A 14,984-nucleotide genomic window follows, 5' to 3' on the forward strand; every position below is an offset into this window, starting at 1 on the left:
GTGGAATGACAGTCATACTGTGTGCAACAGATGGATTGGTCCAGTGTCCTTTCATTGATTTTAGGTTTGCTCAAGCATACAAAACTGGAAGTTATGCGGGCAAAGCTTAGAAGGATATAGAGATTGTGTTTTTTCAATAGATTCTTTTGTCGTCATATTCTAATAATTAAAAAAAATGTGTATCTTGTACTAAAGTGCCATCTGTCAGCTATATCAAGTGTAGGTCAAAGTTTTGGCAAGACTTGACAGATGACAGTCATGCTTACAAATACTTGTTACAGCTATGCAAAGTTATTTCCTTGAGAGTGCTGGCAATTGTTTTGCAATATATATATATATATATATATATATTTTTTTTTTTTTTTTTTTTTTAAATTAAGAGAAATCATGCTGTTCTTAAGTAGGATTCATTCTTAACCTTGAGAGAGAAATAGTAATCAGCTGCCAATCTACTAAAACATGTTTGCTTTAGCAAAATTCATCAGATTCAGAAAGAAGACTAATTCGTCAGTGTTAAGTATAAATTATCATGCATATGAAGTGCCTTTACACCTAATAAAAAAAAAAGCATAGACACAGACTGGAAACAGTTCAGGGAGATAACAGAACAATAGCTGCAACTGAGGCATGAAATGAGTTGTCTGACTCTGAGCCTCATTTTTGACTCACTTGTGTGAACAATGTGAGTCTATGTACCGGTATTCGGTTGGCTGTATAAGTGTATCTGTTTGTGTGTTTGTCTGTATGTATGTCTGTGTGTCCGTGGTAAACTTTAACATTCTTGTTTTCTCTGGAAATACTTTGTCTGATAGTATGAAATTTGGATCAGAATTACAACATAGTGGGGGGAAAATCTTTACAGTCATACCAAAAATAGGTTGTAAGTCTTCCGGATTAAGCTGTTTCAGGATCATGAATGTTTTTTTTCGTTGAGGATTTGTATCCAGAAAATTACAATGAATGTTTGAGTTTGAAGTTGGCATGACCTTGTTTTTCTTGCTCATGACTGAAATAAGAGAAATATAAATTTCTGGACAGAACACACATAGTGACACTAACTACACTTTTGACATGTTTACTGCATAGGAATGTTTTAAAGTGAATACTGAATTAACTAGAATGAACATAAAAGAGAAATTGAATGGACCAGGTTGTAGTTCTGAAAGCCTGTCAGGGATATCCACATATCTGGAGAAAATAGCTATATGTTGTGGTATGCCTGAGGTGATGGCAAGGTCTCCTTTACCGCAGACTTAAAAGAATTTTATAGATAACCAAAATACACCAAATAACATGATTTTAATTAAACAATATAATCAAAATACACCAAATAACATGATTTAAATGGTGTTAAATCACAGTGAATACTATAAATAATTGATTTATCATGCCGAGGAAAAGAGCAAAACGTTTTAAGTTTGAAATATTAAATATTGATTTTTGAACTGCATTGGTAGGTGCGCTTTAGGTCTACTTACTGTCAATCTGGAAATGTTTGGTTTGAATCTACTAGTATAATGGCTCTTTTTTTTTTCTACTCCAAAGGTTTATAATATTAAATACAGAACACATTTTAACCTTTTTTTTCTTTTTTTTTTTTAATCATAAAAAGAATTTTTTACTGGATAAAGTGTGTATCACAAATGAGTCTTGAACACCAGTTGAAGGCCTTGCCTCTCTTCTGAGCCTCATTTTTTACATTGTGCTATGACCAGGAAACTATTCTTAGCATTTATCAGAAAACAGTTCTTAGAATGTTAATTCTTTTTTTCTGGTAAAACAATGTATGAACAGTTTTATAGTTGTCCTCCTCAAGTTTCATAATCTCACATAATTAGAACTGCTCATGTCAATTATATTTTATGATTTTTGAATAATGGTTATATTAGAATAAGCATTATGTCTTGGAATTGGATAAAATAGGAAAGCTAAAAATACTGAAATGACAAAGCAGTATCTTACGAGGGTCATTCAATAAATAAGGTGAATTTTTCGGTATAAGGACTTCTAATACAGATAGAAGCTTACTTTTTTTTTTTTTTTTTTCAACGTAGTCTCCCAGCACTGTCACACACTTTTCCCATCTGTGCACAAGCTTCCGTATTCCCTCAGCGTAAAAATCTTTGGACTGATGTCTCAGCCAGTCGCTCACAACACTTTTGACTTCGTCACTTTCAAACTTCATGCCTCTCGTGAACGCTTTCAAGGGACCAAACAGGTGAAAGTCTGAAGGGGCAAGGTCTGGGCTGTAAGGGGGATGAGGGAGCAGTTCCCAGCCCAGCTCGTTGATGGTCTGCACCGTTCGGGCTGCTGTGTGAGGCCTTGCATCTTTGGCACCCACCGGCAGCTGACCTTCGAGTAGCCAAGGTCATCATGGACAATTTTGTGTGCTGTCCCAACAGATAAGCTCAAAGTCCTTGCAATGTCATCCACTGTCACCCTTCTGTCAGACTGAATGAGGTCATTGACTGATTCGATCACCTCAGGAGACCTCACTTCTGTAGGCCTTCAGGCCTGTCTTCATCCTCAACATTGCTCCGTCCTTCTTTAAACAATTTAGCCCACTTGTAGACATTTTTTTGGCTGAAACATGTGGCACCATACACAGTTGACATTCTCCTATGAATTTCAACTGGTTTGCACCCTTCAGCAACCAAAAATGTGGTAACTGACCGCTGTTCAATCCTGGAGCATGCTTCTTGGTCGGCCATCTTTGTTAATCGCCAAAACTCTCAAAGTTTTTTTTAATCTGCAAAACAAATTAAATCCATGTAAAAAAGAAGTAAAACAAACCAAAAAAAAAAAAAAAAAAAAAAGAAGTAAGCTTCTATCTGTATTAGAAGTCCTTATACCGAAAAATTCACCTTATTTATTGAATGACCCTCGTACATCTGTAGAGTTTTTGTTTTCCTCTTCTGACTAATCATTTTTTTAAAGAGATTTTTACTGTTTAAAATGTGAATGTATGTGTGCACAAGTGTGTGTGTTTGTGGGAATGTGTTTGAATCTAAAGCCAGCATCATGCTGAGCATGTTGCTTCAGTGATTTTATTTCAGACATATATTGATTATTATACAAATGAACACATTGAAAAAATAGAGACTCCTTTGCCTCTACAATTTGTCCACCAAAGCAGCAGAATATTTGCAATGGGGCTATGAACATTTTCAGCTTTCTGTGGATAGCAAGTGGTCCATATGTTCATGTGACGTATGTTTTCCACTTTGAAATTCACACCAGATATTTGTTGCCTCGCTGCCTCTGTTGATTTGCTTCTGACGCAAATTCAGAACTAGTTGATGTTGAACAACAGTTCAGGTGAATGAAGCAGCATCAACTGCAATACACTGACTTTGTGGGAGCCTTTCCACTTGTATTGAAAAAAAAAGTTATAAAAAGTGAAAGAAATTATGGTATAAAGCTGAACCTTTTTGAAACTAATAAAATGGTTGAAATACCCAGGAGTATAATAAATCCTGTCATTGCCATCCTAAGCATTTGAGAGTGTGTTTGCGCTTGACAAGCTGCCTGTGTTTAAAAATGATGTTTTACTGAAAATAGCAGTACTTACAGCATTAACAACAACAACAAAAACGGTGTACAATTGGTTCAGTTTTAGTTTTACTTAGTCAGAATATCATCAGTGATATGCGTTGTTGTTTGTATCATGACAAGTGGTGTAAAATCAGCTCGGTTAAAGTCAGAAAATCATTGATCAATAATGCATTGTTGTTTTTCACTATGACAGAACCGACCACCCCCGCCTCCAGCCCGGCGTGACCTGGGCAGTGGTGGCACTGTTGGACGGAGTGCGGGTCCACCCCCGCCCCCTGCCACCCAACCACCTTCCCTTCCACGCAGTCGCTCCTCAGGAAGCTGGAGTTCTGGGGGCGATGGTAAGATTTTGTGTCTGTATTCTTTGTAGGTCTTTTCTGTATTCTTTGTAGGACATAGTTAGATGTCTGTATTCCAGGTTAGACTTGGTGATGTGCGTATTCCTCGTAGGAGTGTTATTAGCGAAGTGTCTGTATTCCTTTTAAGACTTGAGAAATGTCTGCATTCCGGGTGCGGGTCACTACCGCGAGCGTCACTACTGCGTGTAACACTGCCGCGTGTAACACTAACGCGAGTGTAACCCTACCGCGAGTGACACTTCCGCGAGTAACATTTCCGCGTGTGCAACAGTAACGCGAGTGTAACTCTACCGCGAGTAACTCTTCCGCGAGTAACACTTCCGCGAGTAACACTTCCGCGCGTGCAGCATTGTCGCACGTTTTGTCTCCCTCTCTTTCCCTCTCTCCTTATCAAGTGTTTAGTATATTTGTACCAAAAGCAATACTGAATAAAAAGCAATGACATTGAGCACATAGTATATCTGGTAGTAAAAGCAATACTGAATGACATAAACACACACGGACACACAGAGAATGCATAGACTGTTTGATGATTTTTTATTTATTGAGCACATAGTATCTCTGGTAGTAAAAGCAATACTGAATTACATAAACACACACACACACACACACGCAGAATGCATAGATTGTTTGAAATTTATACACACACACACACACACACACACTCGCGCACACTCGCGCGCGCCCGCACGTGCAGAATGCATAGAATGTTTGAAATACTAAATTAAAGAAAAATATAAAACTGAGCACATAGTATCCCTCTCTCTCTCTTTCGCTCCTTGAAATTTATACACACACACACACACACACACACTCGCGCACACTCACTGGGAACTAAGAATGCATAGAATGTTTGAAATACTAAATTAAAGAAAAATATAAAACTGAGCACATAGTATCCCTCTCTCTCTCTTTCGCTCCTTGGATCACAAATGTAAATAAAGCAAAACAAAACAAACAGGTGCACACAATATTTTCCCTTTGATCGTCTTATTCCTAAAACAATATGGCTGTTGTCAAATGTCACGATTGGTTCAACACACATTGAATTCAATGTTTCTGGCCACTGACCGTAAGAAAGGAACCTGACCTTCTTCATCACCATCCCCGTCCTCGTTGTCTTCAGCCTGTTCGTACGACTGGATGAGCGTCTGGAGTCGTTTATTGATGGCCGAGAAATGTTTCTTTGACGTTGGGCCAGGGTTACCTCCTTCCATTTGTATTTTAACACTGTGCTGCAGACTTTGTTCTTTTTGGATTCCGGCGATGAATTTCCAGATGGATGGATTCGGGCCGTCAAACATGGATTGCAAGCCCCTGTGCCAGCCTTCCAGTTTATTATTTGTACGCGGGAGATCGACTTGGTTCCTGTCTCGAACTGACCAAAACTGGAGAGAAAAACGTGGAGGGGCCCGCGTGGGATTTGGGTCCCGTCTTCTCCCACGGCGGAATCTTCCAACATAATTGTCCTCAAAGTAGTCATAGAGTTCACCCAAGCGTGGGTCCATGTCTCTTTCACTCATGTCTTCCTGCAGTTTCTCGAAATGCCCTGTGATCTTCTCTGGTGATAAAAATGCCAATGATGCGAGCATGCGGCAGTACAGCCGGGTGTCTTCGTCGTCGGTATAGGTGAGTCGTAACCCAAGATCCTGTATCTTTCTCCAGATTGACTGGCATAAGTGGAAGAAGCATCCTCTCACCTCGATGTCTGGAAACGCCGCGATGATTGCGGCTTTGGCTGTCAGTTCAAAATCAAGGATGCAAAACCATGGGTTCAGATTTGGTGCGTACATTTTGATAAGGCGCCACATTTCATCATATGTCCGTCTGTTCTTTCCTGCCAGAAGAGCATACAAGCATGGGAAGACATGGTTGCCTTTAATGACATGAATGGTGTACAGCTGAAAGAACAGTTGTGGTGCTACTTTGAACGTGCCGTCGGCCATCCAGTTAGAGTTTGCAGTCATAAACCGCAACATTTCGTCGGTTCCGAAGAGGATAATGCGTTTCAACCGGTTTTCTTCTTCTTCAGCATCATTATCAGCGTCACCTGTATCATGCAATAGAAACCTAACTTGAGTGCCTCCAACTAGAACGTCTCTGAATTGTTCCGGAATTTCGAAGTCTTCCAAATTTCGTGGCAGAGGGGGAAAGGCATCATCTCTTTTCCGTTTTCTCTGAATTGTTCGCCTGAGTGATGATCTCTGTGGCAAATTGGTCAGCGTCTCATCAGTCAAATTTGCCATCATTTCACCTATTAACCTTCGAGGTGGTGCATCGGTAGCAGCGGCTCTTTCTTTCATCTCAGCAACACTTTTGTGCTTCTGGACGTCAGCTGGGTTGGCAGGGTGGTTGTGGTCATATTTTACATTGGGGACCGCACCATTGCGGTAGTCAAGCGGTGTGCTGATTCTCCCTTTACATGTGTCCTGTACGCAGCGCCAGTTGACCGTTGTTTTATTTATACGGTCTCGACGGTAAATATACCAGTTGTAGAGGATCTTGTCATTGGAGTAACGAGACTTTATTACCTCCATGGCCAACGTTTGAAGCAAAGTGCGTGTTCGACAGAAGAACACTGTCCTTGAACACTAACTAACTCAACGCTTGTTGTGCTAACCAAAAGAACTTACACTCTCTCTTGTGGCCGCTCAAACTCACTTGAGTGAACTTCCACTCTCTCTTTGCGGTAGTGACCAGCACCTGTTTGAAACAAAGTGCGCGACAATGCTGCACGCGCGGAAGTGTTACACGCAGTAGTGTTAAACGTGCGACAACGGTGCACGCGCGGAAGTGTTACTCGCGGAAGTGATACTCGCGGTAGGGTTACACTCGCGTTAGTGTTGCACGCGGTAGTGTTACTCGCGGTAATGTCGCTCGCGGTAGTGTCGCACAACCATGCATTCCTTTTAAGACTTTGTGAAGTGTCTGTATTTCTTGTAAGACTTGAGAAGTGTCTGTATTCCTTGTCTGTATTTCTTGTAAGACTTGAGAAGTGTCTGTATTCCTTGTAAGACTGAGGGTTTCTGGAGAAATGTCTGTATTTCTTGTAAGACTTGAGAAGTGTCTGTATTCCTTGTAAGACTTGAGAAGTGTCTGTATTCCTTGTAAGACTTGAGAAGTGTCTGTATTCCTTGTAAGACTTGAGGGTGTCTGGAGAAGTGACTATTCTTTGTAAGACTTAAGAAGTGTCTGCATTCCTTTTAAGACTTTATGAAGTGTCTGTATTTCTTGTAAGACTTCAGAAATGTCTGTATTTCTTGTAAGACTTCAGAAGTGTCTGTATTCCTTGTAAGACTTCAGAAGTGTCTGCACTTCTTGAAAGACTTGAGAAGTGTCTGTATTCCTTGTCATCATTGTTAAAGAGGTGGTTATCCATTCTAATTCATGTGAAGTGTCTGTATTCCTTGTATTTGTAACAGAGGTGGTTATCCATTCTAATTCAAAAGGATCGTGTTTTTCCTAGAAATCCAGATTATTGCTGGTACTAAGAGCAGAGGCCGCTGATGGTAACTGTCTTTTGCACATGTGTGCACTTTGTGTGTGAAACACATGTATACACACTTAAAAACATATATGACAGTAACACTTGTCTCTCTTGCACATGCGTATGTGTAACACTAAATGCACACACAGAGATTTGTCATGTTTGTGGAAATAGTTACCACTGATGTACTGTGCGTCTTGGTGGCTGACTGTGAATTGCAGTAACTTGGTTGACAACAGTGAACTTTGGTGTTGCTGGGAATGGAAGAGAGGAGATAATCAGTGCCAGATGTTTGATATCTGAGCTGTGGTTTTCTTAATGGAAGTTTTACTCCTTAAACAGTTGGAGCTTGCTTGTTCTAAAACAATATTTTATATATGATATGATTTATCTGCTTTCCCATTGCTTGATCAGATTTTGAATCCCGATTCCGGTTCCACCCCAGCAATGAGTTGCCACCTCCTGAGCCTTACAGCAACATGCACAAGATGTACCCATCAGCCAACCCCAAGAATGTCGACAGAAAATCAGGTATTGTTTCTGTATTTGATAATGTCAGCAGAAATGCAGGTACTTTCTGGATATGTTGTCTTGTTCCCAATTTGATAAAAAAGACAAGCATGTGCAGTAGGTAGTTGCAGCCAAACTAAAGATGTTTTTTTGTGATTTAACTTTCATCAGCTGTTGTGAAATTTCAAAAGCTACACCCTCTAATTCAACACACACACACACACACACACACACACACACACACACACACACACTCACACTTTTATCTTCTAAAAGCTGAACACCTGTCATTATAAAGAGTCCATCACTTGTCAGAAAGCATTGTATACCTTTTGAAAAAAAGTTTTTCTCTGAAAATTTTCTGGTATATATGTACAAACATTTTACATGTGTGTGTGCTGTGTGTGTGTGTGTGTGTGTGTGTGTGCGCAGTGAACCAAAGACGAGCACCACCTCCTCCACCTCCACCTCGATGAGATTTACTGAGGGCCTCCGTGTTTCCCAGAGACACCCCGCTGGAAGGAGTCACACAGGCTCCCTCTTTTTCTTTTTTTTTCTCTTCCCCCCCCCCCCACTTTTTTTTTCTGTCATGGAGGGTGTTAATTTTTCTGTTCTGTTTGCTTGTGGTGCACATCTGTTGACACATCTGTGATACAGCTGACGTGATGATCGCCATGAGTTGGCCGACCTACCTATAGAATATCTGTACCCTTGGAGAGAGGCTTCGACCCGCTCCCTCTCCTTCCCTTCATTCCCCACTTCTCCACTTGTGGCAACTGACTTTGTGTACACCACAGGTGAAATGATGACAGACTGAAGGCTCACCAACAGGGGAGACAGGAGGGGACACGTCCTGCTGAATGTTAAGGAGCTGGCTTCCATGTAGATTCTCTTCACTTCCTCATTGTTCCCTGTGTCTCCCCCTCAGCCCTCCCTGTGTTATTGGAAACTGCTAAAATGATGTGCATGCATGCTTTCCTGCAGTGTGTGTGGTGGACTTGCGACGACAGACTATGTGAATCTGTACAACAGGTGAAGCACAAGTTGCTTCGAGTTCCCATGCTGTAAGGTGACAGCGGATGTTGGGATGTCGTCAGCAGCACCCATGGTGTTCCATACCTTTAAGCACGTGGGAGTACAATTGATTGCTCATTGTGATTTCCATGGCTATTGCGATATTTGCCCTCATGACTCATTTCTCAACACCAACCTTCGTAGATCCAGTGCTGTATGTCCAGAGGAGGCTGCGATGGAGTTGGTAAGATTTTGGTTGTTGGGGAGTATTGAAATTTCAGAGAGGCCACTGGCAGTAGGACAACAGTCCAGTGGGCACAGAGAACTGGCAGTTTGTCACCTCACCCTGATCAATATAAATAATACAGGTGCTACCTTGCTCATTGTCACGGTAACATTGCTGGTGATTCATCGGAATGTGCGGTGAACCTAGCCCTACATAATCTTTGTTCAGTGTGCTTGGTTTGAACATGAACATATCCTATTGCAGTAGATGTGGCAGATCTGCTCAGACACAGTGCCTGCATGCCTCGCAGAGTATATGGAGAACGCTGATGTGCTATGCCCAGTACACAAAGAGAGTGCAATCCTGCTTCACAGTGTGGAGAGTAGGCCTGTCCCCATGCAGAGTGCAGCACATAGGTGTGGAGTGAAAAGTCAGCACAAGTAGCTGCCTGCTTTAGTGAGCGTGTGTGGGACGAAAAATACAGAACACATTTTAATTGATTGCATCTTTGCTGCAGGTTTATTTTTATGTATTCATGTGAGCATAAGCATGCATGTTTGTTCAAGTGTGCACATGGAAATATGTGTCCGAGAACAGTAATGTGTATGGAAGAATGTATAAATTATAACATTTTTTTTTAAAACAAAAAAACAAACAAAAACTAAACCTGAAAATATGTAAGTGGCTGTATATTTTTATGCATGTGTACATGAATGAGGCTATGCATATATAAAGCCTGATTCATCTTTTTCAGACAGCGCTGAAGAGTTCCAGCTTTAACTATGTCGTCAAAATGAGGTAATCTGTTTAAGAATGCATGCATTCTCATAGGTATGTTTAACAGACAGCCTCATTTTAAGCAACATTTGGGTGATGGGTTTTCCAGAAAGATAAGAGATGATGAAATAGATTAAAGATGATAAAAAAGAATATTCATACCCTTCAATCAATTTTCTTGTCCAATCAATTTTCTTGTCCATTTTATCGGGCCAAGTTTGATAGGTGCAACAGGCGAGCAGTAAGAATGTTGGCCTTTAATAGTTTCAAACTGATAGTCCTGGATTCCTTCTGGTATTGGAGCCTGGTAGGTTAAGGGTGGAGATCTTTCCTATCTCCCAGGTTACTGAATGTGCAGACCTGCTGGTGGCTTAACCCCTTTGATGTTTATAATACACCTGCAGAAGATGAGATACACTTTTAAGATCCTGTAATTGTTCAGTTTGGTGAAAAACAGAATTCCCAGCATGCAGCAACCAGACACAGGTGATCACATCACAGGAAGTGTTCCGTAATGTAAAGAATAAATGATGGCTTATATTAGTTGGTGTATGATGAAATATTAGCACTGAGGTTGCCTGTTTGGTGCCATGTGTGGATGTGTGATGGGGGTTGGTTTTATTTAAAACTAAAAGTGCAGTCGATTGATATCTGCAATTTTCCCCATATCACCTTTTCTTTCACCTTTTTCATCAGATAAGTTTTGGGTTTTTTTCTTCTACTTTACAGTTTAACTTGTGTGTAAAATTGAATATGAAATGGGTAGTTTTCCACACTCTTATTTGTTCCATTTCATGTTTTGCACGTTAAACTGCTGATTTTTTTTTTTCTTTCACAATTTAAATTTGACATCCATGTGTGATTCATTGATTAAGAAGACTTTTCTCTGTTTCCCTGTGTTTTTTTCTAGATAATTGTTTGTGTGTTTTGTTTTCTGCACTTTTTGTGAATGTATGCTAGGGGAGTGTGTACATGTGTGTGTGTGATCATCGTGCGCATGTTTGCATGTCTTACATGCTGGTAATTGTAGAATTATTCACACATATTTCTTTGAACGATGCCAGATTATGATTTGTGTTGGATTGTTTGTATAACTTAGTGTTTATATCTATTTGCAGTTAAACTGAAGATGTGCAGTATTTGGTAGCTGTTTTGGGAAATATTAATTTATTAATTTTGAAAAAAAATTATTGTCTAACACATTGTAAGAATTGACAAGTCAGTAGAATTTCACTGCCGAGCTACTTGATGAAAAACGCTACTTGTTTACTGCTGCTTTCTGAATGCTTTGGATGATGTGGCATGATGACTTATTTTCCCCATCATATTCATGATGCAGAAGACTTTATGTATACCAGGTCGGCTTCTGTGTGACGTCAGTACAGATACTGAGTTAGAACCCTTTGTGATGTCAGTTTGTTCCTCCACTCCGTCTGGGGAAGGTGGCTGTTAGATATCAACAATGGTTTTCTTTTGTCTGCTTTGCACTTTCATGTCCTTGTTTTTGCTGACAGAATGGTAGAACATCTTCTTATGTAAGGACTTTCTTTTAAAAGAAACAATGGACATTGACCTCAGAAAGAGAAGAACTTGATTTTTGTCTAACAGGTCTTTCCTCTGACCTTTCCAGGTGGGTATTGTCTGTGACATTTGAGATCATCTGTTTTGTTTTGATATATCCCCATATTTTCAAGAGAAATGAGGCATAGTATCTAACAAATAATGTACTTCGTTTTACTAAGGATGATACCACTTAGTAAGCCTCCTGTCAGATTTCTCATAGCTGACCTCACAGATAGATGGACATAGTTGAAACTGCCAGTGGTGGAATACAGTTTGTAACAGACAACAGTTGTGAAATCATGGGCAGAAGAATGGATAATCTGGCATTCCTTTTAGTTCTATTTTTTGCCCTTTCAATTGATTACTTGGTTAACATTTTGTCTCCTGTTATGTCTTACAACTAGTTATGAACAAATTGATTTGATTTTTTCATATATGTAGAGGTGAAAAATTGCCATAACTTGCCAGATTAATGGCACACACAAGTCTGAAATGTATGGAACTGGTTTTCCAGGATTTTTCCTTCTGGATTTTCGCTTTTCATCTCTGCATTATTCATCACTTCACTCCCTTAACGTCACCACCAGGTATTAGTAAGGGTATTTCAGATAATTCTGATTCCAAGTTATTGATATTATCAATAAAACAATGATACATGTCCCAACCATAAGCTGTTAAGTTGACATGGACTCCTTGTCATTTGGATTTGTAAAGAGAAAAAATCATGGTATGAGAAAAGGCAGAATTCAGTGTCAGTGCATGTGTTTCTCTGCATTAATTTTAAACCAGTGTCTCATTGAAAGGGCATTCTGTTTATGACAGTGTTTAAAAGTTCAGGCATAATCATAATGTGTTTGTTTTATGGAGGAAATGTGCTTTTTTTGTTTTGTTTTACTGGTGAACAGTGTGTCTGATCAAAGGCATTTGTGGGGTTGAATGCATGGAGAATGCTAACAACAAGTGGAGTGCACGATGAAGTTAATGTCTTGTTGCTCATTGTGAGATACTAGGTGGGTGAATGCTCAAGTGTCTTTCATTTGGGTGTTGGGTAAATTTTTTATTTTTTTTTAATGGCTGGTTATAACCAGGTTTCCAGCATATGACTTAAATCCTGGGTTTTGTGTGCATTTTTAATTGTTGTATCAAGGTTGACAGCACAGCTTGATTTCTCGGTTCTGTGTAGTCTTTCCCTGAAGTGCTATATTTTTTATGCACACGTTCCTATATAATATTTTAAAAAAATGTGTGATAGTCACTCGTGTTTTCCATTGGTTAATTTATGAATATTTTCTGGAGTATGCGCACGAAGAATATGTAATTGACTCTTGTCTGTTAGGGACAAAGTACTTTCCATGTAAACTTTGAAGCAATTGATCTGCTCTGTGGCAAGTAATTGACTGTATCTGCTGTGTCTTTTTCTCTATCTTTCCATCTTATTTGTGTATCTGCTTCCAGCGTTCCAGGGGAAGGGTGAATTATAAGTGACATAACTGTGTATTTTGTGCTGTATATGTGTCATGATTTTTGGTGTTGATGGGTGAGAAATGGGATATGCAACTGGTGGAAGGTGATAGCACATGAAAAACCTGCATATGGGCTCTACTTCTTGATAAGTGGTTACTGTAGTCATCATACGATTGTGTCAAAGACCGAGTTGGTGAAACTTTAATCCTGTCATCTGCAGCACAACTTCACTACTACTGATGTTATTAATGATTACAGGACCATCTTTGGGTAACTTAGATCAGAGAATTGTGTTTCTTACTATACTATGATTATGATGGGTTATGAAGAACATGTGGGTAATTTAGACCAGGGAATTGTGTTTCTTGATTGTGATAGGGTCCTGTGTGGGTTATGTAGAAGACCAATCATGTCTTTGGGGGTGAGGGGTCAGCGATTTCAGTACCAGTAATCTAATCATTTGATGGTGTAATGTGTGCTGGACAAGACTGTGCTCTGGTTGACTGAACAGTTCAAGGTTGCTATTGGATTACCATTTCCTGAAAAATCCAGCAAAATTCCAATGTGAATACTCCAATCAATAGGCAATACTCAACTTTCTTTTTGGAAATCTTGTCAGTGAAGAATATATTCTTTCAGTTCAGTGCACAGGATAGCAGAGAGCATTTAAGTACTGCTGATCAAACAGTCTTCACTGCATTTGTATCATTTATCCACAAGTTTTAATTCATTTTCTTAAACAGCACTAGTCATCTTAGAGTATTGGGTTATTTGTTTTGTTGTGAAAAGAAAAGTCGAGTGGCAATTTAGATTGATGGATGGATAGGTATAGGTAATACTTTTAAAACTTCAAGTTCACCTTCTTAGAATAAGAGAATTAAAGGGTGGAGAGCATTGAAGAAAAAAGATGATCAGTAGTAACTTGCACTTCGCACTGCCTTTCACTTTTTTCTTTTGCTTTCTTTTTATTTTTTTTATTTTTATTTTTTATTTAGCACGCAACTATTTAACTATTGGTAAATAGGCAGAGTGTGTGAACAGATTCCCCCCACATTGCAAGTCACACTGTACGCAGCAAGAGGATTGTTTTCTGTCTTCACCATCCGTTGGATGCTGTGAGCCCCAGTGTTATCACGACAACCACATTTCTCTCCTTCACTCGTCATTCTGTTCCTGTTTACGTGATGTGTGAATCAGTATATATGTGTTTATGCCCATCTGTGCATGAGACCGAGAAAGATGTCAACCATTGCAAGTGTTAAAGTCTCTGTACAGATGTGTGGGACTGTGTTGATGTGGCCTATTTTACAGGTTGCTGTAAAACCGAAAAATACTGGGATATTCTTATTTGAGTTCTTGTCTGAATTAATTGTACATAATTTTATCTCTGTACATGTGTACCAAACTTTCCAATCAGAATTCAGCCTTGGGCTCAACTTTCTCATGCAAATAAATATAATTTTTCAATAAAGTTGACATTCTGAACAAAGCTTATGTGTGAATTGTTGCTTTCCATGTAGCTTGTCCATGTTTCTGGACCAGGTTGGGCATCATTTTCCTTGTGTTGGGGTCATCAGTCTTCTGAGTGTTGCAAAAGATGAAAGAAAAGTGTGTGTGGTGTGAGCTGCCTCCTGTGAAGCTTCCTGTCACCAGAGACACTAACTGAACATAGTTCACCTCCATTCACAGGCACTGCCAGCCAAAGAAAAAAAGAGCATCAGTAGGTGTTCATGCAAGTCCAATGACAAGCCAGCAAGAAGTTCACATTTGTGAAGCTTATTTTCAACTCCAATTCACACTGGCTTATATGTTATACTGTTTACAATGAACCTTCTCAGTTGCATCCCCCTCCCCTTTTCCAGATTTATGGGACTCGGTGTAGAAAAGAAGTAAAAAAAAAAAAAAAAAAAAAAAAAATTTTACCAGTCTGAGGTCCTGAATGCAAGTGAAATCTGAATGCAAGTGAAATAAACAGCCCTATCCTCACAATTGTGCCTCCATTTTACTTTGTCCATTCAGTAAAAATCAT

General features: G+C 39.5%; 1 protein-coding gene across 1 annotated transcript in view; it reads left to right on the plus strand.

Annotated features, from left to right (window-relative positions):
* LOC143293440 (uncharacterized) overlaps nt 1-14,444 on the plus strand; it is a 34,599-nt gene extending 20,155 nt beyond the window's left edge. Inside the window, exons 5-7 of the mRNA XM_076604294.1 lie at nt 3,749-3,896; nt 7,816-7,932; nt 8,344-14,444. Of these exons, the coding sequence (XP_076460409.1) occupies nt 3,749-3,896; nt 7,816-7,932; nt 8,344-8,387 (309 nt within the window). The 3' untranslated portion in view covers nt 8,388-14,444. The remainder of the gene's footprint in view (nt 1-3,748; nt 3,897-7,815; nt 7,933-8,343) is intronic.
* Nucleotides 14,445-14,984: the final 540 nt, after the last annotated feature.

This window comes from Babylonia areolata, chromosome 19 (genome assembly GCF_041734735.1).
Source record: "Babylonia areolata isolate BAREFJ2019XMU chromosome 19, ASM4173473v1, whole genome shotgun sequence".
NCBI lineage: Eukaryota > Metazoa > Mollusca > Gastropoda > Neogastropoda > Buccinidae > Babylonia > Babylonia areolata.